The sequence below is a fragment of the Meles meles genome, chromosome 2, assembly GCF_922984935.1.
Source record: "Meles meles chromosome 2, mMelMel3.1 paternal haplotype, whole genome shotgun sequence".
NCBI classification, from domain to species: domain Eukaryota; kingdom Metazoa; phylum Chordata; class Mammalia; order Carnivora; family Mustelidae; genus Meles; species Meles meles.
In genome coordinates this window covers 65450811-65478809 of record NC_060067.1, presented here as the reverse complement: position 1 = coordinate 65478809, position 27999 = coordinate 65450811, and the positions used below count along the sequence as shown (strand labels likewise).

Here is a 27999-nt window from a genome sequence, read left to right as displayed (position 1 = left end):
GACAACAAGCAATGGCTGGGAACGCAGATTTACTACTTGCTGCTGAGCCATCCTGGGCAAGTTGCTTACCCTCTCTGGGCTCTAGAGTATCTGCTAGGGATACTTTCTTTGCAAGCAACAGAATTCCTGATCCTAATAGAAAATGGATTTATTGACTCCCATGTTTAATTGTACAAGGCTCATGGCTTCCTGCACATCCTGATTCAGGATTCAAACTGCATTTCTGGGTCTTTTCCTCCGCTCCATCTTTAGGGGTGTCTGCCCCGGTGGTAGGCTCCAGGTTTCCCTTGTCCCAGCAACACAAACAGGCCCCTCGTCTGCACAGCACCCAGCCCAGCAGAGAGGACATAGCTGCTCCCAGCATGTCCTGTGTCTCAAGCCTGGAGTCCCTGTGCCGGCACTTGCGAGGAGGCCACGTGCTCAGCCCTCCTGGTGATTGTACGTGGACTGGAAGGCACAGATGAGGGCAGAGAACCCAGAAAGGCAGAGAACATTTTCCCCAAAGGAGAGTCTTGATGCCATGGACAAAAGGGCAGTGGGTGCCGGTAGGTGGGACTCCCTGCACACTCAGCCCCAGGTTCAAAGAAAGCATCAGTGACAGGGAGAACTGAAATTGTTCACCAGGAGCCCCACACGTGCTAGGCCCCCAAATGCTCCTTGCCTTCTCCTCGGCACCTGGTGTGGGGGGAGGAGGGGAGGCTGGGAAGCTGGTGGGTGCTGGCTGGGGAGAGGGCATAGGTCGGGGGGGAGGCTGCAGGGACAGTGAATGGCATCCAGAGGGGGCAGCCCATGGGCAGTTGGACATGCTGGTCTGTAGCTCAGAGACCGTCTGGGGCTTTGTCCAGGGATTTCGCGGATGGAGATGTGGCTCAGACGCAGGGTAGGTGGGAAGGCAGAGCAGCGAGGGTGCCCTGCCTTCTCTGCCCTTTCCTTGATGGGCCAGACATCGTGGACATCAAGCCAGCCAATATGGAGGACCTCACGGAAGTGATCACGGCATCTGAGTTTCACCCCCACCACTGCAACCTCTTTGTCTACAGCAGCAGCAAGGGCTCCCTGCGTCTCTGCGACATGCGCGCAGCCGCTCTGTGTGACAAGCACTCCAAACGTAAGTGTCCACACCAGCTGGGACCCGGTACAGAGTGGGGGCGGCAGGACAGCTCCCGTCTTGGGGCTGGTGCCCTGGGGAGGGTGGGAGTGGCGTAGGCGTCTCCTCCACTGTCTGGGGCAGGGGGAAGCTGATCTTGCCACCCACTGCCCGCCCCCCCACCAAGTCCCCAGACAAGAGCTGCCCAGCATCCAGGGACCAGGCTGCTAAAACAAGGGTCGGGGAGTAAGCTGGGAGCCAGAAGCTAAGGAGGGACCATACTCAGCAGTCACCTCCTCCAGGAAGCCTTCCCTGACCTCAACATTGGTTCAGGCCCTTTCTCTGTGCCCCTGGAGTCCCCAGAGCTTCCTTCTCTCAGACTGGCCACACCCTGAAGAACTTTCTGTGGGCTGGGGCATCTCCCCCAGCAGCTTGTGAGCTCCATCAGGTCACTTCCTCATGCTGGAACCCGCCTCAGGGCCAGCCAGGGAGGGAGATGCCTGAGCAAGGTCCAGGGAACATGACAGGACAACTTCCATTGTCCTCGCTGGACATGCTGAGCCAGGCACCCAGACAGCTGTCACCCACATCGTCTCATCCCCACATGAGCACTGATGGAGTGCTGCACAAAACAGGAAGCTGAGCCTCCAGGAATGGGTCCAATGTCACCCAGAGTGACAAGTGGTGAGGCAGGACTTGAACCCAGGACTCTCCAGGCTGAGCTGCTTGGTGCTGGGTTTCCCAGAGGCCTCTGAAGGCAGAGGATCAAGGGGTCAGGCCAGGGTGTCCTCCCTGGGTGAGCTTGCAGTGGCAGCAGGGGACAGGGACAGACAGGACTCCAGTCAGGAGGATGGGGACTTTGGCTCTTCTCTGTCTCTATCCCAGAGCCTGCAACAGTGTCTGGAAGTAAGCACTTGTTGAGTGAATGAATGAATAAGTGACCAGTGGGCCCCTGGAGGCAGTTTTAATGAAGTCTGCTGGGAGGGACTGGCTCACTCTTCTCGACTTGGGAGCCTGGTTTCCTTGGGCAGCCCAAGAAGGTGGCTGTTGGCTGGCTCACAGAGGCTCGAACTCAGGACCCTCTGCGGCTGCTGGCCCTTCCCCACTCCTTGGCCAAGCCCGGTCCCCCTACATCTCCCCACATTGCTCTTCTCCAGGCAAGCCCATATGCGCTGCTGTGCCTCTCGGGGACTTCCCCACTGGTTTCCTCACTGGGCAGGACATCCCTTTGCGCAGTTTGCACTTGCAAATTCAGAGGGCTGAGAGGCCAGCCCCAAGGGTGGGAGAGCAGATGGCCCTCTGAGCAGAGCCGGGACATCACCTGCTATGCTCCAGACGTTTCCTGCCATGGTGGGTGTAGCAGGAGCTGGCAGACAGGCCATGAACTCGTTGCTGGGTCATGCCGTGTCAGGAGGTGGAGAGAGATAGCAACAACAGCCCCCAAGGAGTAGGGCGCAGGGAGAAGTTAAAATGGAACAGACACCCCGAGGTGCCGTTGAGCCATGCAATCTCTGGGGGGAAGAATGTTCTAGAAGGGGGACACTTCAGGCTCTGAGATGAGACCTGAGGTGCAGTGACCAAGGGGAAGGGTGTCGGGAGCTGAGGTCAGAGAGGCACTCGAGGTGGGTGACTTAGAAAGCCCGTAGGTCAGGGGAAGGATCCCGTTTTATTCTAAGTGAGGTCAGACACCTGCGGAGGGTTGAGGGCAGGGCAGGATCTCGTGAGATGTGTGTTTGGGAAGAAGAGACTACAGAGGGGTCAGCGTGGAAACGGGTGGGAGGAGCCCCACCCCAGGGTTCATTGAGAAGAAACAGTGCACCCCGGGTGGGATGGCCAAGGTGGGGAGTCAGCCCCAATTCTGGGAACTGTTCTTTGAAGGCTGAGCTGGCAGCCTGTGCCACGTGGGGTGTGAACCATGATGACTCCATCTGAGGTTTTGTTTGCGCAGCGGGTGAAGGTGGGGTCCTGTCCCGGGACAGACAACGGGCATGCAGGGAGAAGGGCAGCCAGGAGCAGAGATGGGACCAATGGTGTTGGACATGTACGTTGGAGATCGTGCTGGGCTCCAGGAAGGGTGGGTCCCAGCTGGAGATAAAGGTGCGCAGCTGTCAGCGTTTGGATGGACAGGAAGCCCAGGTGTGCGTGTGGATGACGCCCAGCCCCTGAGGAGCAGCCCAGGGCTCTATCAGGGTCCCAGGGCTGCCCAAACAGATGACCACAGACTTATGGCTTAACAGGACACAGGTACTTTGTCTCTTACAGTTTTGCAGTTCGGAAGTCTGATATGGGTCTGAGCTGACAAAAATCAAGGTGTCGACAGGGCTGGTCCCTTCTGCAGGCTCTGGCGAGGAGGAATCCATGTCTTCCTTTCTCCGGCTTCTGCCTCCTCTTCCCCTTTTCAGGACCCTGGGGATTCCGTTGGGCCCACCTGGAACATTTGGCTGATCGATGATCTTAGTTTCTCCTTTGCCACGTAACAGAGCATATTCCCAGGTGCTGTGGATTAGGGGGCAGACCACCCTGGGGGCCATTATTCTGTGCCCACAAGTGGCCCGGAGACTTATCTGTGTGCAGCTCTGGGTCCGACTGGCACAGAACGAGGTTGGGGAAGAGTCTGGCCTCCACTGAGCCCATGCAAGCCCCACAGGAAGGATGCAGGATGAGACTTCATGGGCCAGCCTTTTTTTTTTTTTTAAGATTTTATTTATTTATTTGACAGATCACAAGTAGGCAGAGAGGCAGGAAGAGAGAGAGAGAGGAGGAAGCAGGCTCCCTGCTTAGCAGAGAGCCCGATGTGGGGCTCGACCCCAGGACCCTGAGATAATGACCTGAGCCAAAGGCAGAGGCTTAACCCACTGAGCCACCCAGGCCTCCCAGGCCCGCCTTTCTTATAGGACCAAATTCAGAAGCATTCTAGAAGTCCAGCAGAGCAAATGACAAGTGAATGATAATGCCGTCTGTATACTCGAGTGTCGTTCAGTCATTTAGAATCTCGATTCAGAAGATTTTTAATGACACGAGGAAATGATTATGTTAAAATGTCTGATGGGGTAAGAAAGTAAGGCAAAGACTATCCCCCCCCCCCCAAAAAAAAAACTGAAACAGAAAAAGGGGGAAGAAATATGCCAAGAGATAGTCGCTGAGTGGTGGGTGCTGGAAAGTAATAATCGTGTTTTCTACATCTGTCTGTGTTTTGCATTTTAGCTTGGATTTCAACTCTGAATCAGGAAGCAGGTGTGTGTGCGGGAAGGCTGGTGGTATCTGGGGAGTAGAGAGACAGCTTCGTGCACCCCACACCGTTTGAATGACGTTTCTCGGGCGGGCTGGTGGTGGGAAGTCAGTCCCTCTTGGCTTTCGTCATCCGGCCCCCCAGGGGTCTGAGCATGCGGCCACCCACAAGGCCAGCCGTCACTACTGTGATGGCACACATGGGCGGATTCCGGGCCCGTAGCTGTCACATGCCTGGGGTTGGGGGTGGTATGTGTCTGCGGCGCGTGCGAATCAGCCCACCAGCTCCAGAGTGCGAGAACTTGAATTTCATCTTGGATGACTCAGCTCCATTTGTGTTTCTCGCCTCCTCTCCCAGGGCCGCCGGGAACATACCAACTTCAGAGTTGCCCAGAGAGCCCACGGAGGTTCCAGAAAGCTTTTGCAGGGCCCAGGCATGAAGGGAGGGTCACTGTGGCTTCTGACCACCATGATATCTTCCTTTCCCCCATCGGCCCCAGGGGCCGGGCTGTGGCCCAGACATTTTTTGCATACATGCAAAAATTCTGCTTTTTGCATGAACATTCATAAGTGAAGTTAGAAGCTGGTCTTCAACTGTCTTTTTCCTTCTTTTTTTTTTTTTTTTGGCACTCTCTTTGCACCATTTTATTAGGATTCTTCTACTCTTGTCAAACAAGCTGGGCCACGCTCCCTCTTTGACCGGAATGGTTAGTTTAACCTCTAACTTGAAGTCTTGGTGAAACTCGTGTGTAGATTGGTTTTGGTGGTTGGTTTATGTACAGGTTAGCTAAATGGAATAGATGTTGTATTTTAAATTTTTTCTAGAGCTTTTCTTCGTTCTCCAACTCGATATCGTGTGCCGACACCTGCCCTTTAATGCTGGTAGAGGGATCGCTCGCAGCCTTTTCCCGCCAAGTATGCCTTCCGGCTTGTTTTCCTGCTTTCATGCACTTGCCGTTGGTAGCGAGTGGATGGGGTGTCAGCTTCACCAGGATGGGATCCCGCCAGCTCTTAGCCCTCCGGGGGAGTCAGGCAGGCAGCCACAGCCAGTTAGCAGGAGGCCGGTGTGGCTGTTTCAGATCAGAACACAAATGGTTGTTGTTCAAACTGAGTCTTTAAAGAGCCCCGGAGATTAGATTTCTTCCTTAATATCTCGTGTCGGTCGGTTGATCTGGGGGCCCCAGATGTGGGCAGGTGTGTGTGGCGGGCAGGGGCCCCTGGATGAGGTCATCCTCCCAACAGCTAAAACCGGGACTCTCCCTTCACTGGATGAAGAGTGTCCTGGGCCACAAGTGGGTGTTTATTTCTGCCCTGGGACTGCTAAGGAAACTGAGGCCCAGCACGGTGTGGTGGTTTCCCCGGGTGCTCTGTCAGGGACGGAGCTGGGGTGCTTGGGCCACGCGGCTGCCCAGCCCACAGCCTCACTGTCTTCCTCCGAAGCCGTGGAAATTCGCATCTTTTGTCTACTAGTCATTAGGAAAGGGTAACCATGGAAACATCCTCCGTGATGCCTCAAAATAGACAGTTATTTCTGCTTTTGACAGCACAGAGCAGTGTGCTGGGCTGGGTTCCCAGGGTTGCTAGAACAGGGCATCATGTCAGCCGCGGCCCCTCGTGGGCCCCCTGGGATGTGCTGGCTGGGAGCAGGGGCAGCAGCAGCCCCGCGGATGTGTGGACCGCTGGCTATGTGCCGGGCACTGCTGTTCTGAGATCACGTCTCCATAAATCCTCCGAGCTGCCCAGTGATGGAGGCACTTGGCTGTTCAGCCACAGACAAGGACACAGAGCACACAGCTGGGAGTGGGGGTGGGGTGCTAAGCTGGTGTCACACGTTGTCACAAATTTCATGGCATAAAACAACACAAACCTATATTTGTACACTTCTGGAGGGCAGAGGGCTAGAAGTCAGGCGGGGCTGCCTTTCTCCCAGAGGCATCAGGGGACAATCTGCTCTCTGGACTTCTCGGGCTTCTAGAGTCCACTGTGTCCCATGGCTTGTGGCCCTTCCTCCATCTCCAGAGTGCAGCGCACCACCCTCTGTTCCATCATCCCGTCTCCCACTTCTGCCTTTGACCTTCCTATGTCTTTCTCATGAGGACCTTGGTGGTTACCGCGGGGTGGCCTGGAGAATCCAGGATAACCTCTGCAGCTCCAGATCCTTCCTTAATCACATCTGCAGTCTTTTGCCATGTGAGGTAACACATGCCACGTTCCAGAGATTAGGACGTCTATAGGCGTCATAATTGTTCCCCACATCAGAGGCACAGAGAGGTTAAGGTGTTCTCCCAAGGTCACTCAGCTAGGGTGAGCTAGGATAGAGGCTCCCAGAGTCCCATACTCATAAATGTGTACCGTTTCTCACTTCATCTTCTCTGAGATTTAAGAACTCTCACAGGTACTGTGGGTGAGCTAGGTTCATTGAAAGGGGCCTGGGTGGGGAGGTGACTAGACTCCCAGGACTCACTCCTGATAATGGATCTGGGGTAGAAAGACCAGGCCCAGCCACCCGCTGCCGGGTGGCTCCAGATATCTGGACACAGAGCCAAGGCAAATGTCTCCAACAGAGGGGACCCAGTGCAAAGGCAGGAGCAAAGCAGGCAGAGGTGCGGGGGGAGGGCAGAGAAGTGTGTGGGACCACGATCAGAGCACTTTACAAGGATGCAGGAGTTCTGGTTTCCTCCAAAAGGCCAGGAGCCTCAAGGGCGTTTGAGCCGGGAGTGACCCAGCCTGGCTGTGTTGGACAGGATCCCTCTGGCTGCTGAGTGGGGAATAAACTGGGGGTGAGGTGGGAGCAGGGTGGGGGCAGCTGATGCTCACAGCAGGGTGGGCATAGCAGAGGAGGGAAGGCTGTCAGGTCCTGCCTCCCTGTGCAAGCTCCAGCCTGCTGGCTTGGCCCTTACCGAGCTGAGTGGAGAGGTAGGCAAACTGACTGCCACGTAAATGGGAGCATCGAAGCGGGGAGAGTTTGTGAGTGTGTCCCCCTGCTGCAGCTGGCTCTCCATTAAGGTGGTCCCAGGAGGCTTCTCTGCACCTCAAAGAATGAGAGCCAAGGAGCCTGGGAAGAGAGGGGGCAGAAGGCGGGGCTGAGGCCCCCGGCGGGTGAGAGGAGTCTGGCTGCAGTGGGGAGAAGGCGGGGCTGATGGGTGCCAAGACAGAGAGGTGGGGATAGATCATGCAGGGCCAGGGCCTCAGTGAGGCTTGGATTTTATTTTGTCCAATGGTGTTCACCAAACAGTGCCAAGCAGGGGACAGTCATTAGCAGAGAATGACAGTTGTCAACTCTTCATCAGTGAGCACTCATGGTGCCCACCACCTGGTAGTGACGCCCTGTTCATCTCCAGTGGGCATGCTCTCTACCTTCCTGGCGGTGGGAGGGGGGCGGATGCTGGGGGGCAGGGGCAGGGAGGCAGTCATGCAGGAGGTCCTGCCCCCAACAGTGGCCTCGAAGCGGCACCCGTCCTCCGGTCCTCCGGGGTGCCCTGTGATCCACAATCCAAGTCTTCTCCCTCTGTTGCTTCACAGACCCCTCCCAGCTCCTCCTGGAGCTCTGCCCAGCAAGGCTAGCCTGGGCTCCTCCTGGAGCCGGAGCTGGGGCTGGTCTGGGCATGTGCTCATCATTCCATGGCTGTTCTTGTCTAATATCAGAGCAGAGGTGGGACCCGATGCTGTGGCCGCTGCGAGCAACGACGGGGCAGGACCCTCTCGGCTCCTTCAGGCCCGCACCTTCCTACGCTCCCCTACAGAGCCCCTCTCTTTTATGTCTGTCCATTTCTCTCCAAGGCCTTCCTGGCCTGCACAGTTGTCCCTGCTTGTGTGGCTCAAGCCAGGGCAGTTCTACCCTCTAACCTGATCCCTCCTTCCCCCTGTCCCCATCAGATCAATTCTGCCTGCACCGTTTCACCCTCACCTTCCCCACCTGCAGTCAGAGACCCCGACAGGAGTGGGATGGAGCAGGTGCCACCCAGAGGGACCCAGAGCAAGAGCTGGGGGCACTTCTAGCAGATACAGGCTTCCCTGCTTCCCCTAGAAGCTTCAGTGGGATTGAATCAGGTTGAGGAAGATATGTATCAGGAAAGGCAGAGAAGAGGTGGGATGGGCGGGCAGTACTGAAACTTCTATCCACTTTGTGAGTAGGGCTGGGCTCTGAGTAAGGCTCCGGGCTGGGCAGGGATGCTCAGATGACCAATGACAGAGAACGGAGCCCTGCCCTAAGAGCTCATGGTCCCATAAAAGTGACAACATATCCCTGCTGATGCCATACGGGAGGGTATGCCAGGCTGTGTGGGCAGCAAGGGTGACCCTTTTGTTTCTTTGGAGAACATCTGGACAAGATGCACATAGAACAGGGCATTCGAGTTGGGGTTTGGAAGGATGTACAGGAGTTGGTAGGAAGGACAAGAACTAAAACTGGGAACAGAGATTTCAGGGAAATAAAACAATGAGACAATGTTGTAAAAATAGCCACACAGTAAAACTGAGCAGTTTTTTTTTTTTAAGATTTTATTCATTTATTTGACAGACAAAGACCACAAGTAGGCAGAGAGGCAGGCAGAGAGAGAGGAGGAAGCAGGCTCCTTGCTAAGCAGAGACCCTGATGCGGGGCTCGATCCCAGGACCCTGGGATCATGACCCGAGCTGAAGGCAGAGGCTTTAACCCACTGAGCCACCCAGGTGCCCCAAAACTGAGCAGTTTTATAATGAATAACTCCCAGTTATTTCTTCCAGATGTCCCATCATGCTTTGTTCTCCAGGCCAGGGAAGCTGGGCCCAGAGGCTTGTCTATGGGCATGTAGAACTCTGCTCTATTCTGCTGCCTGGTACGGGAGGGCAGGGCACTGAAAGGCATTCATTTAAGGTGACCCTGATGGTGAATTGTTCAGCGTGCAATCCTATGGGGCTTGCTTGCCTCACCCTTTTTGAGGCGCTGGGGCCTTGGTAGAAAGGCGGTTGGAGGGTGACTAGAGAAGCAGGTTGGTGAGGGCCCCATTAGGAACGAGCTTATCAGCTCCGTGTAGGAGTCCGAGTCTTGGTCCTGTGGGCAGTGGGAGCCATGGAGGGCTTTAACCCAGAGCAACACCATCAGCTGCGTGTGAGGCTGGAGAGGAAGGTCATCGCGCCGCTTCTGACTTCACCTTGCCATTCCTTGGGTGCAGAGCTGGGCTCCCCAGGACACCTTCGCCTCATTTTGGAGAGTGGGGGGGGGGGCTTCTCCCCCCTCCCCGCCATGTGCCAGAGGCGACGCCATGGGACACCAAGACAGGAGGATGTGTTTGTCGGGGAACCAGCCGGGGCCACAGGAGCCTTAATTATGCAAAATCATTAAAAAGAAGTAAGACATTTCTGGGGATTCAGAGTCCTCCAACCTGAACATAATTAGGGTAGCGGGGGAGAGGTGGGATTGAGCCCATCACAGTGACAGGGGCTCTGGGATGCATTTCTGTAAACCATTGGCAGCAGTAATTACTGTGAATGTCCTGAGTGATTCTGTCAGTTAGAGGGGGGACTCCCTTACCTGTGATTAATGCCCTGGGGGGACGCGCGGCTTCCCTGTGGTGGAGAGGCGGGGGTGGGGAGGGGGACAGGGATCGACACAGAAGATGACCTTTGGCAACCTTTTGCCAAAAAAAAAAAAAAAATAGTGGTTTCAAATATTTCACAGGAATGTGTGAAAAATAAAAAGAACTCCTAGGTATAATCTTTCCACGCCTGTCAGTGTCCCTTCCCCGTCATTGCGTGCAGCTCTGGTCCTCTTGGGCTTAAAGAGTCATTGGAAATGCCCACGTGCAGCCAGAGCTGAGGTGACAGAGGGCCCTTTGGTGTTTCTGTCTTCCACTATTGATTAGTGGCTTTGACCTTTATGGTGTCTTGCTCCTTGAAGCTGGCAGGGGACACGGCCCATGGCTCTGTGACATCCAGTGCAGACACTCCTCTGCGATTTTGGTGCACACCCCCCCCCCCCCCCCCCGTCCCCTGCTGACCTACCCTGCATGGCCTGCCGGCTGCTCTGCCCGGTGCAGGGGTGAAGTGAGATGGGCCACCCCTGGGGGTTTGGGTGGAGGCTGGCCAGAGGAAACCTCCAGGGTAGGCCTGGGGTGCAAAGTTGGGGTGAAAGGCAGACCACGTTTTATACCCTTATAACTCATCTTTTCTTCTGACCCCTGGTGACAGGAACTGCATCTGCCTGGGACAGGAGGGAGATCCAGGTGCTGGATGGCGGGGATATGGGGCTGGGATGAAGCTGGGAAATAGGATGGGGGACTTTGGGATCGGGAGGGGCTGGCAGGCAGGGCATGCTTGTGAGCCTCTCGGAACATGTGATTGGCTCTCGGCTTCCCTACTTCAGATCTGGGGGCTCACGGGCCAGCAGAAGGAGCAGCCACTCGGCCGGTTTCCATGGGGACAGCTGGAAAGGTTGTCAGAGGTTTAATTCCTTCCAGACGGGCTGGAAGATAGCTGTCAGCCCACTACTACATCCTCTTCCCGGCTCCCCGGGCCCAGCCCAGCTCCTAAGGAGCTAATGCATATATAGCTTGGTTAGCTAAGGTGACGATGCTTGGTCACGTTTGGTCCCCACCCTGCCCCAGGGCCACTGTGGGATCCGATTAGCCAGTGAGGACGTTGGTGGGCAAACTGGTGAGACAGCCAGCAACAGACTGGGTCCCAAAGAGCTAGTCCTGCTGTTTGGGAACCTCCGTGTGTCAGGAAGGCTCGGTTCTCAGGGACAGCAGCGCGGGGGCACTGCCTGGGGAGCCACTCACTGGGCCCTCTGTCCCCCAGTGGGATCATCCGGTAGGGGCAGCAAGTTGTCACCTTCAGGAGCCACGTAAGCAGCTTCCTGTGTGGAGCATGTGGTCTGAGACCATAAGAGGTGGGGGGCAGAGGGCACCTGGGACGCCAGCTCCATCTGGGCAGCGAGATGTGATTTTGCCACAGTCCCCGCGGCAGCCGAACCAAACGTGCCTGCCGCCAGAGCTCAGCTGCGACTGCCCAGTGCCACATGGGCAGAGGTCCGGGGCCACAAGCAGTGCCCAGCTTTGTCCAGGACACTGCCCTGTGTGTGTGAGAATGTTAGGACACCTCTTGGTCCTGGCGCTCAGCATCACCAGTAGGTGGCAGCAGAGTACACCACAGCCAGTGCTGTTCAAATCCCCACTCTGAAGATTTCTTCCAGCTCAGTGCCTTGGGCGTGGCTTTTAGCTCTTGATGCCTCAGTGTTCCCCGCTATGAAATGGGAGTGATGGTGGGACTGAGCAATGTTTTTATCAGGCGGTTAGACGAGGTAATGTGCAGTAGGGCTCTTTACAGAATCTGGCTGAGACTAGATGTTCAATAAACGTTCCAGAAGCTGCTCCTTCCCTTCTCGGAAGGTCCGCTCAGGCCCCCCGGCCTGACAGGTGGTCGGTTAGGGGTTTGATGAATGAATGCAGGAAGGACCACTCAGCGAGATCCCAGGACGGAAACAGAGTCATCGGTTATTCTGGCCCATGGGACCGAGCAGCCTGGTGATGGCCATCTCTTCTCTGTCTCCACAGTGTTTGAAGAGCCCGAGGACCCCAGTAACCGCTCCTTCTTCTCTGAGATCATCTCCTCTGTGTCGGACGTGAAGTTCAGCCACAGCGGCCGGTACATGCTCACCCGGGATTATCTCACGGTCAAAGTCTGGGACCTGAACATGGAGGCGAGGCCCATAGAGACCTACCAGGTAGGAGCTGCAGCCCAGACAGACCAGAGCCCCTCCCAGCCTCCATCCCCTGTGCCCGGAATCTCCCCCGGAGGGGACATCTCTGGCTGCAGAGGTGGCGTTCATATCCCCGTATTGGAGGCGAAGACAGTAAGGCTTAGGAAATCAGGCAGTCCATCCCAGGCCTCCAGCTCGGCCAAGAGCAGAAGCGCATGCTCAGTCCTGCCTCGCGGGGTCAGTGGGTACTGTCCACTAGCTGGCCTCTGTGATCTGGAGCCCAGGGGAACATCAGCCTCGGCCCAGTTCGAGGGTTCAGGTGACTAAAGATGCAGACGTGGTTCCTCCTCGGAGCTGGGGTCTATAGCCCAGGTTAAGGCGGGAGAAGCCCTGACCTCCCCCTACCCCCTGGGGAGCACCCCTCCTGAGCGTGGGGCTGGGATACGGAGCATACTCTATTTCTAGATCCTTAGCCACAAGCCGTGGAAACCAGGCACTTCAGCTGAAGCAGGGGACCCCACCAGAAAGGCGCATCCATCAGCTTTGTGTTATGAGCCACCCAGATCTCTTAGGGATAGAAAACAAAATTCATGGGATGTTAGAGCAAGACTCCACCAGAAGCCCCAGGCAAACCCTCACTGTGTCACCAAGTACTAGGTGCCCACAGGGGGTCATGCACTTCTGTTCATTACCTCTGTTCCTTATTGTCCCCGCAAAGGGAGTGCCATCAGCTCTACTGGGCAGGAAGGGGACCTGGGTGCCAAGAGGCCAGGACTATTGGGACCTGCCTGGCAGCTGGACAGTGATGGATGCAGAGCCCTCCAGCCCCTTTCCTGTCTTCCTTCCCTGCTGGGGCCTGGGGTAAGGGGTATCCTGGGAGGTGGGGGCGTGGGGCTCACTGAGAAGGGAACAGATCTTCGGGGAGAGACCGGGAGCTCAGTCCAGAGGCCATGTGCCCACAGGGGTATCTGATCCCTTCAGACCCTTCCCTGAGCTTCTACCCCTTCCTGGGAAGGGCTCATGAAGGTCTGTCACGGCTCCTGGTGGCAGCCCCGCTGTGAGCCACGTGTTTACCGGAGGTCCTGCCCAGTCCTCCAGTTGTCTCCCAGGCCTCTCTTCACACTGCCCACCCCAGAGAGGGAGCAGCATTTCCTCTGACCCTCAGAAGATGGCAGAGTCTGGAAATTGGGGCAGACATGACCCAGTCCCAGCTCAGGTGCAGGAGTGACCAGCCCCTCCTAGAGCCAGGCTGGGAAATGACTGTCTCGAGGCCCATGGAGGCCCTCAGCCTTCTGAGGCCCGGAGTCAATAAAGGCCCACAGACCCTGAAACTAGGTGCTATGTTTAATACAGGCATCTTGCAGGGAGAGCACCCATAACCTCCAGAGAACCTCAGAGCATGTGAGGGCCCACTAAAGTGGGAGGAGACTATTCTGGAGACAAGGCTGTGAGCTGGGTGCTTGGCTTCCAGCCCGCTGGCCTACTGATTCTAAAATGACAATAGTTACATAAAACCAACACAGTGACTAACATTTTTGGCTGTTACACTCTAGAGTTGTGCTCAGCTCAGTTGTGGTTGGCTGACTCTCAGTGTTGAACACATAGGGACTTCTCTCCCTTCAGAAGAAGTCTTGAAGGGGGCACCCAGGAACAGTGAGTGGCTCCAGGACCTCCTTGGGATCCCAACAGCTCCTTCTGTGATCTGGCTCACCATCATTTGTATATCGGTTCCCTGCCTTCTTGTGCAATGCCTCATGGTGGCAAATGGCTGCCACACCTCTGGAACTATGCCTTCATTCCAGGAAGGAAATAGGAAGGATGTGAAAGTCTGTACTGGTTGGGTCTGTTGGATACTTTCTTGGGAGCACAGAGGCTTTCCCAGAACACTCCTCAGAAGACTTCTTGTAAGTCGTTGACTGGAATGGGTCTATGACCAGGCTGGGGAATGAATAGTTTCACAGCCTCTATGTTTGAGGAAGGTAGGGGAGAGGGGATGGGGATGGGTGTTGCATGAGCCAGCCCTCAGCATGCGCTGCCTTGAGCTGAGTCCTTGGCACACTTTTCCTCTCATAAAGCCTCATGGCTGTCCAGGAAAGTGGGGCCAGTGTTCTGTTGATCCCATTTTATTTGGAGAAAATGGAATTAAATGGTATATCTGCAGGAGGAGAGCTGGCAAACCCCACACCTGATAGGGCTTTCCCCAAGCCCACGCTCTTCCTTGCTCCGCCACCAGAGGGCTGGGTGTGCTGACCTTGCAGGACAGGGAGAGGGAAAACTGTGCATGTCATTGTTCGGACTAGTGCATCAGTGAGGCTGCTGGGACCTCCCAGGGAGCAGAGTGCACAGAGCAGAGCAGACCTGAAGGGATTGAACACGGGCCCCTGAGAGTCTGTCTGTGGCCTGCGTGAAGCTAGGCACCATTTATCCCCATTCGTCTGAGCTGTCACATGTAATAGGCAGGTGTATTCTGTGCCGGGCTAGACCCTGGGCTCAGGGAGAAGTAGGAGCCGCAGCTTCACCCTCCAGGGTCCTGGACAACAGGCACACAGTGAGCCTTGGTGTGGTGTGGCCACAGGCCAGGGACTCACTAGGAGGGGGAGGCTCCCTGAGGCCGGCACCTGTGTGAAAGAAAGAGCGGGGCCCTCCTGCGTCAGTTTCCCCTTTTTCTCAGGGACTCACAAGCAGGCCAGTGTCCCCTCAGGGGCAGCCTGGCATGATTCCTTCTGCTGGGCTCTATACCATCTTTCCCCTGGCCGTGCAGGATCCCCATCCCCCATGTTCGCCTAGGGTTGGGGGCTGCCTAACCCAATGGCTCCATCCCACATTTGGGTCATTCCCTGGTGTCACAGAGCCCTGCCCTCTGCTTCCCTCCTTCCAGGTCTTGGAGATGCACAAGTCCTTCCACCCCACCCTGGCCTCCTCTCTTGGTTCCGCAGCACAGCCCTCTGGGCCCTCCTCTTTCTGCCTCTCGGCCTCCTTCTCAGCCCATTGCAAGGCTCAGCCTTCTCCTTTGAGCCTCTGGGTAGGGATGCAAGCCCATCCTCTCCCCACTACAACCTCCCCCAGACCCAGAGCCTTGTGGCATCTGGAGGGCCACAAGTTGAGTCTCTAACCCAGTCATTCATTCTAAAAAGTGCATCAAGCTCCTGTGATATACCAGGCCCTGTGCACCCCACTGGTAAACTGTGAGGAACAAGACAGATCCTGCCTCAAGGGGCATCCATTCCTACAGGAAAGATGGCCAGAAACCAAGCAAACAGACACAATAATCACAGGCTGCAAAAAGTGTGACAAATAAAGCAAACCAGAGGCTGAGGCAAAGAAAGTAGGGGTGCTAGAGTCTGAGGGAGGTGAGGGCATCAGCCATCTGTGGGGTAGGTGCTCCCAGAGGAGGGAACAGTAAGTGCAAAGGCCCTGAGGCAGGCTCATGGTTGGTGTGGCCCAGGAATGGTGGGGAGCCAGTTGGAGCAGCAGTATGAGCAGGGGAAGAGAAGAAGAGTCTGAGGTCAGAGAAGTCACTGGAGGCAGAGCCCAGGGGGGTTATGAGCTCTGGAGGGTCTTGAACAGCAGCGGGCACGATCCAGCTTGGTTTCTTAGGGGGTCTCCCTGGCTGCCCGTGGAGAGACACTGGGGCTGGCGGGCACAGGAAGACACAGGGAGAGCGGTCAGGAGGCATTTGCCGTGATCTGGGAGGTGGCCTTGGAGCAGGTAACAGCACTGGACCTGGCGAGAAGAGGCTGGGCTCTGGATCTCTCTGGATTCTGGACCAGCGGCATGAGGGGTGGGACGACAAGAGGTGTGGGGAGGGATGCTGTTGGTGGTGGCCTTTGTACAGGGAAGGATGGGGAATACTGGGGGGACCAGGGGCTCAGTGGTGGGCAGCCTCAGTGGGCCTCTTGCCATCCCCTTGGCAGCTGGATGGTCTGCTGTGTGCTTTGTCATCAGAGGATGGAGAGGAGCACACAGGAGTCCAGGCAGGGGTGGGAAAGGAAGGGCCGTGGAGCCCCCTTCCTGGGCGGGCAGGGAAGTCACTGTGTGAGACTAGGGTGAACCTTCGGAGGGGGAGGGGATCCACAAAACACAGAAAGTTGGGACAGGAGCTGCAGACACCCCTAACACTCCAGAGGGGATGAGACGGCTCAGCCTGGGGACCCAGGGACGCAGCCAGGGGCACTCTTCCTTGTAAAGATGAGGAAGAACTTCCTAGACAGAAAAGGATGAACACCTCCTTTTACCTTCCTCTCCCATCCCTTCCCTTCCCCGCCCCCCTCCCCTCTTCTCCCTCACCCCTGCACTTGACCCCTGGCTTGTGGCCTGAGTCACTGCCCAACAGGAGTTGAGCACGTATTTCTGTCTGTCCCTCCAGAGTTAATCAGGGTCCCAAATACCTATGGGTGCTTTGCCCCCATTTGTCTGCTTGGAGGGTCTCACCGCTCCCTCTGTAGGTGGGAAGCCTAAGGCTCACAGAGGTTCAGTGACTGTCTGGGTCACACAGGCATTCAGGATTTGGGTCACCGCTGTACCCTCTCTTGCCCAACTCAGGGGGCAGGACCCCATCCCCGGCAGAGAGCAAGCCCGAGGCCCTCTGGGTGTAGAACTTGTGGGATCAGGCTGCTGGGAGGTGAACATGGGCCACAGGGACATCACCATCTCTCCCGTGGTGGCAGGTGACTCTGGTAGAGGGTCCTGGTCTTCCAGTTATAGGCTGTGTGACTTTGGGCCAGTTACTCACCCTCTCTGAGAGGCAGTGCCTCATCCCCAAAACAGGACAGATGATGCCTGCTGAGCTTGTGTTCAAGAGGCCCTTGGGCATCCTCCTCCCCTTTCTTCCATGATTTGTGCTCATGGTGACTGTCCTCAGAGGACAGGACCCGTATACTAGGCAATCTCCTCAGGTTGATCTCACAACAGCCCATGAGCCTTGTGCTTTTATCACGCAAAGGAGGAAGAAACCGAAGTTCAGAGAGGTATAGTCACTTGTCCAGGATCACACAGCAGGGGCAGGGGTGGAGCCGGGATTTGGTCCCTACAGTATGGTTCCCTTTGTCACGGTGACTGTCCCCAGCTGGCCACAGCTCAGGGATTGGCCATGACAGGTTGTGGGGCCTTCTAGGTGAGCAGGGCTGAGTTGGGAGGGCCATCCGGACCCTCAGGGAGACCCTTCTGGCTGCAGGGCCAGGATCCCCCCCACCCCACCCCAGCTCACCCTGTACCTTCTCTCCCTAGGTCCATGATTACCTTCGGAGCAAGCTCTGTTCCCTGTATGAAAACGACTGCATCTTTGACAAGTTTGAATGTGCCTGGAACGGGAGTGACAGGTACCCCGGGCCTGGGACAGAGGCCCCGCGGCTGGGGAGGGCCTTGGCTGCTGACCCAGCATGGTGTGAATGTGCCGTTCACAAACCTTGGTGAACGAAGGTGTTGAGGGGCCCCTGGGCTCAGCCCCTCCACACTGGGGCAGGATAGGGTGCCACAGGTCCCTGACTACCCCCACCTCCAGTCAGTCCCGGGTCCCTAGCCTCATGGCCACTTTCCCGGGGGGCTGGGGTGAGGGATGTTCTTCTCTGGGGTGGAGAGCACATCTCACAGCCCCACCCATGTGGGAAATGGCCCAAGATGAGCTCCTGACTCCCTATTGTTGGCCTGGCCCAAGGCAGGTGCAGACAGGAAGTCCTATGCTGAGACCATAGGGTGGGGGTGGGGAGGAGGGCCCAGAAACCACAGGGATGGGCCCGAGAGGAAGCCACCTGCATGCAGGCTGGCCCCATGTGGGGCTGGGCCACCGTGTCTGGGCATAGGGTCCCCTGGAGTTGCTGCTGACATCCTGGGGCTCACCCAGCACCTTCTGGAACATTCCCGGCACATTCCGGAACACCTAGGGGGTCTCTGCGGGTCACACGGAGTCTGTCAATAACACTTAGAAAACCTGGGTAGAAGCCCTGGCTTGAGATCAGGCTGACCCAGAGGGTCAGAGGGGACACCCTGCACCCTCTCCAGGCCTGCACTCAGGCCAAGCCCAGACACCTCCAGTGAGGACAAGGCCTGAGCTACAGACCCTGACATATTGGGGCACCCCACTGAGCACCAGCAGTGGGTCCTGGGGTGCGGGGTCCATTAGAATCTCAGGAGAGGGACATACTGCTGGCCAGAGGGGGTTCCAAAACTGCTATGTGTGTGTTTTTGGGGGGTTCTCCACTGGCTGTGACTTTTGCATGCCCTTCCTCCATGTGACCACCAGGGGGCACTCAAGCACAGGCGATGCCTGGCTTCCAAGTGACAGGAGCTGCCAAGCTTGTCCTGGTTGGTGCCGAGCCTGGAGCTAGGCTCTCTTGCCTCTCATGCCACTTCCTACCATGCACTTTACCCCTGGGAGTCCTGTCACTCCCCTCAGTGGTTCCCCCTCCACAACCAGCTCTGCTCCCTTACCCTGAAATCCTGGCATCACTGCACATAGCTCACTCCGGCTGTCACCTCAGATTACCAACTCAACTGCAGGTTGCCTCCTCCAGGAAGCCCTCAGGGCCCTCTCCTTGCCCTGCCTCCCCAGCCTCCTGAGTTTTCCATCTGTGTCTTGGCATTTATCATGTTTTCTCCTTGACTCCATTCGCCTTCCCTGTTGGATAGGGTGCCCTTGGGGGTGTGACTGGTGCCCAACCCATCCTGAGCTGCTCCCTTGTGGCCTCAGGGGTGTCTAGTCAGTGGCTATGTTCCAGAAGGTGTAGGCGTGGGCTGCCTCTTTCCACATCATTCTGAACACCTCCTCCAGGAAGCTCTCCTTTATCTGTTCTGCCTAAGACAAAGGGATTTGGGTCAACTGGGCGTCTCCCAGTTGCAGAAGTCAGACAAGCCTAAGCTTATTCTGGGCAGGTGCAGGCAAGGCCACCCCAGGGCTCAGGTGTACCCTGGGGCCATCGCTTTCTCTGTTGTCATCTCTGTGCCTCCCTTCTTCTCACACACTAGCCTGGTCCGGTCCTGCAGCTCCCCTCACTGCTCGGAAGATGCTCCTGCCTAGTTCCCTGGCATCGCCCAAAGTCCTCCCTGCGCCTACTGGAAGTTCTCCTGGAGGGTCCTATTGGCTTGGTTGGGGTTAATGCTCACTTTTCCAGCCAGTCCCTGTGGACACGATTATTGCATACCCCGCTTGGCCAGCAGGGGCGCATAGAGCCCAGAGCTCCACAGTCCCTCAGCTGTCCCCAGTGCAAAGAGCCCTGGGAACAAGAGTGGTGACTGACATCCCCACGTGCAGATGAAGAAAATGAGGGGCCCAGAGGTGAAGCAACCTGCATAGACACAGTCTGGGGCAGGGGCTTTGCTCTGTTAAGGGAACCTTCTGGAATGTAAGGAGCGGGCCATCCTGTCCTGGTATGGTTTGTGGCGTGCTGGGACCTGGTGCTCTGAACTGAGAGAGACCTTCCTCCCTGCACGTGGGGAGGAGGCTCCCTCTTCCACCCAGCTGTGTGGGTTGCCAGGGACTTTAGTGATGTCACTCCAACTTTCCCTCTGTGGATCAGAAGCTGGGGTGGTGGTGGGGGGTGGGCTTTAGCAGGGCCCTTCCCTTCCTCATGCCCTCTTTCCTTCCGTTTCCCTGCTTGGGGCATCCTGTCCCAGACCCAGCCACTGGGGCTTCAGGCCATGAGGATGATTAGAATCAAGAAATACCTTTTGGAGTTTCCTGGGCCCCACACTGCCCTGTTTTACCAAGAATCCCATGCTCACCAGGAGTTGGGGTTCCTCATTACCTCCATGTTATTGTTGGAAGAACCTGCATGGAGATTGGGGGGGAGCATGTTAGGGACAGAGTGGTGGGCTGGCCCGAGTCCCCACCCACAATACCCGGCTGGGGTATTGTGGGCCTTCACCGTTTAGGCCCAAGTAAAGTGCGTGGAGAGAGAAAGGCTTCTGACCCCGTGTTTTTACAGTGAGGCCAGTCACCAGCCCCTGATCACCCAGTGCCTGGGGCTGCCCGCAATGTTCCTGACCCCAGTCTGATCTCCACGGCAGCTGCTCTGGGGCCAGGGAGGGGAGGCCTTGGCCCCATGGGGATCTCAGACTCGCCTTCCTGTGTGGGTGTTGGAAACCACAGCTGGGCCCTGGCCCCAAGCTCCTGAGTGGGCCCCCAAGCAGGCCTGTTGTCAGTTTTATGAGCTCCCCGGGTGAGTCTGCCACCAACAGCTGACCCCTCTCCTCTGGGAGTGACCACCAAATAGGGCAGCCGGTGTAGGGCAGAGGTTGCAGGGTGAGGCCGGATGAGGGAGGGGTGCCACAGCTGCTCGCCCTGGGGGAGGAGGAGAAGTCCTCCTCTTGCTGGCATCTCAGCAGTGTCCCCTGAGTCCCAGGGCCGGGCAGGGCAGGTGACGAGGAGGGAGAGGAAGAGGAATGACCTTCTAATAAAGTGCGGGGCCAAGGGCATCTGGGTTCATCAGCGCTTCCTACCTGTGCGTTTGCTGCCTACCTGGCAGGTGCGGTCCTTCCCTGGGACCCAGCCTGTGACAGCAGCTGACACCAGAGGACACCAGCTGTGGGAGTGAAGGGGGCATCTGGCAGGGCCACAGGCAGGTCCCCACCCCCCACCCCTTTGTCTGCTGAGCCAGACAGGTCTGATTGGTTGCTGTCCTGGATCAGGAGGTCAGAGTGCATCCCAGCTGGTGACCCCGAGGTCTGAGTTTCCCCCTCTGCAGGGTGCGGGGCAGAGTCTGTCCCTAACGTGCTTCCTATCTGGGCAGGTATGAGCCTGGAATCTGCAGATTCCAGTCTTGGGACCACTGAGAGCACAGGGTACCAGGGACACAGCAGAGATGGGACCTGTTGCCTACATAGCAGGACCCTGTGTCCTGTGCCTTTTGCAAGGCACAGACCAGAGCAAAGCTCAGAGGAAAGCCCTGGGCAGGAGGGGAGTGGGTGCGGACCCATCAGGAGAGGGGCCTGGGGATAGCCTCCTGGAGGAGGTGCCCTCAAGTCTCAAGAAACCAGTAGGAATTTGTCCACAGAGGGTGGAAGGGCATTGGGGGAGAGGGAACAGCATGGCAGAAACCTCAGAGAAGGAAGGGCAACTGATGTGACCAGAGCTCAGTGTTGAGGACAGAGGTTAAGTCTCAGGGTGAACAAGTGCTCTTGGGCGTCCCTGGGGTGAGTACAGGGGATGATGGGCTTGGGGGCTGGGCTGGGGGCCAGAATCAGGGGGACAAGTGAGCAGGCTGTTATAGCCGTCCCTCTGGGCCAGCAACAGGGTGATATGGACGGTGAAGCTAGAGGGGAAGGGCTAGAGTCAACGACCGTCAGTGCATTTAAGAATGGACAGGAGCTGGGTCACATACACTCTTGGGGTTGGCCATGGGGGCTGGGGGTTCCCACCTGGGTGGAACATTCAAGAAAACATACCCCTTTTTCTGGAAAGCAAGAGACGTGTGCAGAAGCTCCCCAGTGGGCTTGTCATCTCCCGGGCTGCACGAGGAGCTGACAATGAGCGGCCACCTTGTCCCTGAATGTTCCCTCGTTATTGCAACAGTTAGCCAATGAGCCCCTGGCAGCCCGGCTGCCCATCAGCCTTGGGTCTCTGGCACTGGGCTGTGGAGTGGCCCCTCTTGCACCCCCCAGCCTTGGTGACCACGCTGACACACCTGTCCCCGGCCCCCCGCTCTGTCCTCCAGCATGGGCCTTCGAAAGCCCCAAACACGGGCGCTCCATGGGCTGGGCTGCCGGGATCCCCCTGGACCGACTGGCATCCCTAGGTCTCCAGTGGGCTCCCTGGGGCATGACTTTCCCTGGGAGAGCAGCTCTGGGTCCCTGACTTTGTTGTCCACAGTCTCCTTCCCATGGCCAGGTCTCAGCTGTGAGCCATAGTCTGAAGGAGAGCACCTGGTTGATGCCCTGGCCCGGCCCAGGGTCCTGTCGGCTGCGGTGGCCAGATGCCCGGACCCCCAGGGGCTGCCTGCTGGTGCGCCCGCCAGCCCTGGGGGCAGCCCTATGACCTGTGAGCTTGGGTTCCAATGACGGAGTCACCAGCCCACTCCACATTCTCACACGGGGGATCCATGCTACATGAGAGAGGGCTCATGGGTCATAATCTGGGGGGACACCTGAGTCCTGGGGTGAGCTGATATGCGAGGAGAGAAGGGGGGCTAACTTTGGGAAGGTGGGAGCAGGAGGGCCTCTCCCCACACAGCGTAGCCCTGTACCTCCCCACAAGCCACTTCTTTGTCTCTACAAGCAATGGCTTTGCCCCCTTCCCCCCAGACTGAGGTTTCAGAGGCGGAGTTACAGAACAGAAAAGAGTAGACCCATCCTGCCTTCACCTCCAGAGATGTGACAGATCTCCCCCAAAGGTGGAATGGCCTGCCTACGCCCCTTCCCCAGGCATAGCTGCAGAGAAGCCGTTCTGTCCCCTTCCCCCACCACCCAGAGTCAGGTGCAGGGAGTGGGGGGCTCTAGGCAGCCTTCTGCTCTGCTAGGACTCCCCCCAGGGCTCTTGTGAAGGCCTGGGACCCTTCTGCTGCCTTCCCTCGTATCTGCATATGCCCCTAGAGCACCTGTGGGCGGGGATGGGGGGGTACTTCTGAGCTTGCAGGTGTGGCAGTGAATGAGAGAAGCTTCTGGTCCTTCCTTCCCTGCTGTTTACAGAGCATTTGCTACCTTCTCCCCAAGCCTCAGGCCCCGGGGGCTCCACTCGGTCCGGTTCTGTTTGGCTGTGGCTGAGGGTTGGCATTCACTCCTCCAATGAGGCCAGGCCAGGCCCTGGGACTCAGACCAGACACGTCCACCCCGGGCAGCCGCAGGCGCTTGCCCACAGTGGTTAGCGCCACAAGGTGTCCCCCCGCCTGCCCCTTGGTCTGTGTCTCTGTCAGCTTTTCTCCCCTCACCCTTCAGGCCTGGTAACAAAATCTCCAAATGTTCCAGCCCCAGGGCTCAGCACTTTTCTTGTGGTTCCCTTAAAATCTTCCAGAACATTTGTGCATAACCTCTTTATGGAGCTCTTCTCCAATCACCCACTCAGTCTGTGCCCTCTGCCCTCTGCTGGGGTCCAGGGGACCCCCGCCTGGGTCTACCTGGACATCCCAGGAATGTTGCAGAAGAACTGCTTTTGGGAGGAAGTTTTCCATCTGCACTGTCCCCCAAGCACCCCAGACCTCCCCCCCCCCCCCAGTCTCGCAACACAAGGTCTGACAAAGCAGTTTGGGCAGCAGGGCAAGGAGACACCTGATGTTGGCATGGCAGATTGTGGACTCTGGTGCAAAGCCTCACCTTGTGGGTGCAGGCCATCAGGACTGCATCCCTGGGGTGGGCAGGGAGGCCCCGAAGCTGGTCGTGGGTGGGAACCCAGGGCCTCCCCCATGGCCCAGATTCACCAGGCCCCCAGAACACGAGATCCTTCCTGGGAAGGATTGGAATTCCAAGGGGCCACCCTCTCAGAAAGGAACTAGACGGTTGTCTGTCCAGCCTCTGACCTCTGCCAAGGCGATCACTCCCCTCAGACGGGTCCAGGAGCCAGGCGGCTGCGAGGTTGTCCCCACAGTGCACTCCCCTCACCGCCATCTAGAAGGGGCTGACCCTGAGATAGGACCCATAGGCAAGGGGACAGCATGACTCCTGATCACAGCATTCTGTTCCCAGCTTCAGTAGAGATGCTGCGGGGAGGAAGGCCCGGGTCTACTCTCCCCGCATCTGTTTGCCCCCCCACATTCTCCCACGGAAGGGAACATGTTACAAGAAGCATGTCACCTTCAGCCTGTGACTCAGCATCATCTGCCCCCCACCTCCCCCGCCCCTGACTGGATCTCCATGAGCATCTGACCTCCCACAGCCCAGGGGCCTGATATGAGAACGTCTCCTGGTCGGTCTGGGGGAACATCTGTCTCCAGCATCTCCCTGCTCTGCGTTGTTCCCCTGACTTGGGTGATCCTGAAGACATGGCGTATGCGCAAAACCCTTGCTAACTAGGAGTCCACGTGCTCTGTCTCGGAGCAGTGACACCTCCAGGAAACACGTTCAGTTTCCAAAGGGAGGAAGGAATTCCAGCTGTACGCATCTGCTGAAGAACGTTCTAGGGCGCCTCATTGCCTAGAGTCCCCTCCCTCCCTCCTCAGTTACTTCGCCCCCCACTCCCTGCCTGGCTGCTCCAGGGCCTCTCCTGGGCCAACACCCCTTCCTAGGCCCAGGCCCCATAGCTGGCATTCTGGCGGTCCCAGCTCCCACCATGCAGACTGATCGCCACCCCCCAAAACCCCCCTCTCCTTGGGGGAGGTGGGGGAAGAGAAACGGAAGGGATCACCCATGTCACATTCTCTAGCAGGACACGGGGGTGCGTGAACACCTACACAGCCCAGGGTGCAAAGGGCATTTAGTCACTCAGCTACTCAGAACAGGAGGGTGCTGGGACACCATGGTGAAGGGCGTGGCAGGTCGGGATGGGGCAGCCCTGGGGCGGTCTTGGAGTCTGCAGTTGGGCGGGGCTTCTGTGTTGATTTGCCCTTGGCTTTCCCTCTGCTGGCGCCTCCTCTCTCTGGGAGGCCAGGCCTCTCTCCGGGAGGAAAGGGAGAGTACAGGAGAACTTTCTCCGTGGTGTCTGGGCAGAGGATCAAGGGGTCTTAGCTTTGGGCCGCGGAACCTGCGAGGAATGAAGGTGGGAGGTGGGGACCGGGACCCATCTCTGTCCCCCGGGGTGTGAGTTGCGGCAGCCCCCAGGTCTGTCCCTGGAGACGTGACGCGTGTCCCCCCTCCACGTCCTCCCCGCCTGACGCCCGTCCTCCTCCCACCAGCGTCATCATGACCGGGGCCTACAACAACTTCTTCCGCATGTTTGACCGGAACACCAAGCGGGACGTGACCCTGGAGGCGTCGAGGGAGAGCAGCAAGCCCCGGGCTGTGCTCAAGCCACGGCGCGTGTGCGTGGGCGGCAAACGCAGGCGGGACGACATCAGTGTGGACAGTCTGGACTTCACCAAGAAGATCCTGCACACGGCCTGGCACCCGGCTGAGAACATCATCGCCATCGCGGCCACCAACAACCTGTACATCTTCCAGGACAAGGTGAACTCCGAGATGCACTAGGTGGGCACAGAGCCCCATCCGGGACATGACCACCAAGCGGCCTGGCCAGGCCGCCTCTGCTGGCCACGCTCTCTGTTTGGAAACAGGAGTCAGGAGGGTTCACAGCCACTGACCTTGAAATGGATGTGATCGTTGCCTTGGGGTCCTGGCCCTTCATTCCCGTCCTTAACCGTGTGCTGTCTGCTCCACGATTAGGACTTGGACTTCTCCGGGCTCACACTTCACTTCTTCCAGCAGCAACTCTGAGGGGAAGCAGGCGCCCTGGGCACATCCCTCCCCCCAAGGGGACCCCAGGTCAGGGCTCTGGGGACAGAGGACAGACTCAAACAAGCTAGCCAGGGATTCTTTTGATTATCAGTGGAGCAATTTTCACTGTCTCAGAGCTGAGGGTCTTCCCTTGGCTTTTTGGATCATGAATTCATGCTGAGAATTGGCAGGTGTAAACTGCTCTTTTAGGTTGTTTTAAGTCTCTTAATACCCCAGGTCCGGTGTTTCCGGAGAGAAGAGGGGGGCAATGAAACCTGCCTGTGCGTGTGCCTGTCCTTCTCACCATGTTCCCAGCCTTTGCTGAGCGTGGGCCAGGGGCCAGACATGGTGCTCGGCCCATTAGGTGCGTGCGTGGATTCAGTCCCCACTCTGCGGGGCTCTGCTGTCCTGCTTCAGGGTCACTGGGCGCCTTGTGAGAGCTCACGAGGGCTCTGTCTGTGACCCTGGAAGGTGGGTGTCTATTCACTTACTCCGTTCACTTACACCAGCCCCTCACTGAGTGCTGGGCTTTGCCAGGTGCCAGGGACAAACAGTGAAGAATTGTCCTTCCTGCTCTACACACGAGGCAGCGGGCCCTGACAGCATGAACAGTTGGTCAAAGGCATGCACCGACCAAGTGGTAGAGTCAGGAATCCCGGGCAGGTCTTCACGTGCACCGCCCGCTTTCCGACTACCATGTCGGCTACTCGTGTTAAAGCAGCGTTCTTGTGTGGAAGGTTCTGGAAATACCTCTTCATCTTGGGGGGCTGGACAGAGCACATGGGTGATGAAGAGGGTCCGGCGGGGTGACCCAAACCACAGTACGGAGAATGGAGAAGACCCCGGTGGTGCCAAGCTCTGTGTGGTGACTTCAGGCCCCCCCCACACACACCTCGGGGGCACCTCACTGTACCCATCTCTCCACCCCAGCCCCTCGTTCGGGTGCACTGAGCTGCCTCCAGGAGGAACTTGCATGTTAGGACCATTTCAAGATACATTTTTGTTAATGACCTGGCCTCAGTGGACTCTTTCCTGAGGGCCACAGAGAATGCCGCGCTCCTGCTGCGCGGACATGGATACCGGCTCTGCCCACCCTGCCCAATCATCCTCCCCGTGTGCGATTACAGTGAACCACTGGCTGTGCGTGGCATTCAGAGAACAGAGCGTGGAGCCTGAAGCCAACATTTTTTTTTTATTTTACAAGATGTAACCCAACCCAGGAAACAGACCCACCCGAGATATTTCTCAGTGGACAGCGGTATACTGTCGTGTGTGTCAAAGCACAAAACGCATGTGCATTCACTTCCAGCCATATGATATTTACACAAGGAAATGGGTCCATTGTTTCGTTTTGGTTGTTTTTGTTTTTGTTTTTCAAATCAACATGAATGAAGAATGTTTGTTTCTCTATCACTGTAAAATCCAGGTGATCTGGACAGTATTATATGTACATAATCTATTCTAATTAAAATTAACAATCACGGGATTGGATTCCTTTTTTTCTCCCTTTGTAAAGAGGTTCAAGAATGTGGTACCTTGTATAGAAATCTTGTTGAAGCCAAAATCCAGCTCTGAGGGCCTTACACAATTACATGGATATTTGGCACAATCCATTTCCCTTTGTGATTCAGATGCTAAGAAAAGACTTTGCCTTTGCAGCTGGAGGTTACTGTCAGATCATAGAGTTCACACTATCTACAGAGTATGCCTCTTAACACTGCGTTCAAAGGAACTTAATACAGTTCCTGGTTCTTTACTCTTCTTTTACACTTTGGATACCAAACCAAAAAGGAAAAGAAAGAAAGAAAATGATCTTAGAGGAAAAGCATGTCTTCAGATCCCTGAAAATCATGATGTCCAAGCAAGTTGTGAATAATGACATATGTTGGGGGGGAGGGGCAAGACTAGTCACAGAGACGGGCCAGTAAGATAGTCACTCTGCTTCTTACTCTGTTTAAATTTTCTGCTCTTCTTGAATGTATGAGCGTTCACATAGTCATTGTGAAGTTGTTGGGTCATTCTGTTTTTATTCTAATACTCCAAGAACTGAGTTCTTGGTGGTGTTGGGTACGTGGTGGTAGGTAGACAGACCTGATCACTTCGGATTCTATAGCTCATGGGTGCATTCTGGTTTTCTTCGGTATCTCAGATTATCCAACTGTTGAATAAAATTATAAATATGTTAATACCAGCTTTTTCAAATAAAATAACAAATGTTACATTGAACACCAGACTCAGAATACCATTTGTTGCGAATGAGGCCAAGCCCAGGGTGGTGGGTATTGGTTCATCTCCAGGCTCTGTGACCTCTAGCTCTTAAAGCAGTTTTTAACTTTCTGAGCTCTGATTTCATCTCTGAAGAAATGGAGCTAACTGCATGAATCAGACAATGTCGACAAAGCCATGTCTGGCACATAAGCTCTCAATAAGTGATTATTGCTTTGCCCTTTTTTGGTTTTGTTTTGAAGCAGGTGCACATAGCCCACCGTGATTTCCAGCATTCTCACTCTGTTTTGATCTTTTTCACCCCCACATCAGCGTGAGGGTTTGGTACAGATGAGGACATGCAGGTCCAGGGAGGTTAAGGAATTAGCTCGAGGTCATACAGCTAGCATGTGCTGGAGCAGGTTTCAAGCTTGGCCCATGTAAGTCCTAGAGTGTCCCTTCCTCCCCAGCAGCACCCACCCCACAAGTGCCTCGGGTCCCAGGGAATGGG

The 27999-nt window shown here is 56.6% G+C and overlaps 1 protein-coding gene across 2 annotated transcripts in view; it reads left to right on the top strand.

Annotated features, from left to right (window-relative positions):
- The window catches only part of PPP2R2C (protein phosphatase 2 regulatory subunit Bgamma), a 125024-nt gene extending 97515 nt beyond the window's left edge, over window positions 1–27509 (top strand). For both annotated transcript variants that reach the window (XM_045997863.1, XM_045997864.1), the window contains exons 6-9: window positions 944–1108; window positions 11848–12017; window positions 17220–17311; window positions 24746–27509. In XM_045997863.1, coding sequence (XP_045853819.1) covers window positions 944–1108; window positions 11848–12017; window positions 17220–17311; window positions 24746–25037 — 719 coding nt within the window. In that variant the 3' untranslated portion in view covers window positions 25038–27509. The remainder of the gene's footprint in view (window positions 1–943; window positions 1109–11847; window positions 12018–17219; window positions 17312–24745) is intronic.
- The last annotated feature ends 490 nt before the right edge of the window (window positions 27510–27999 follow it).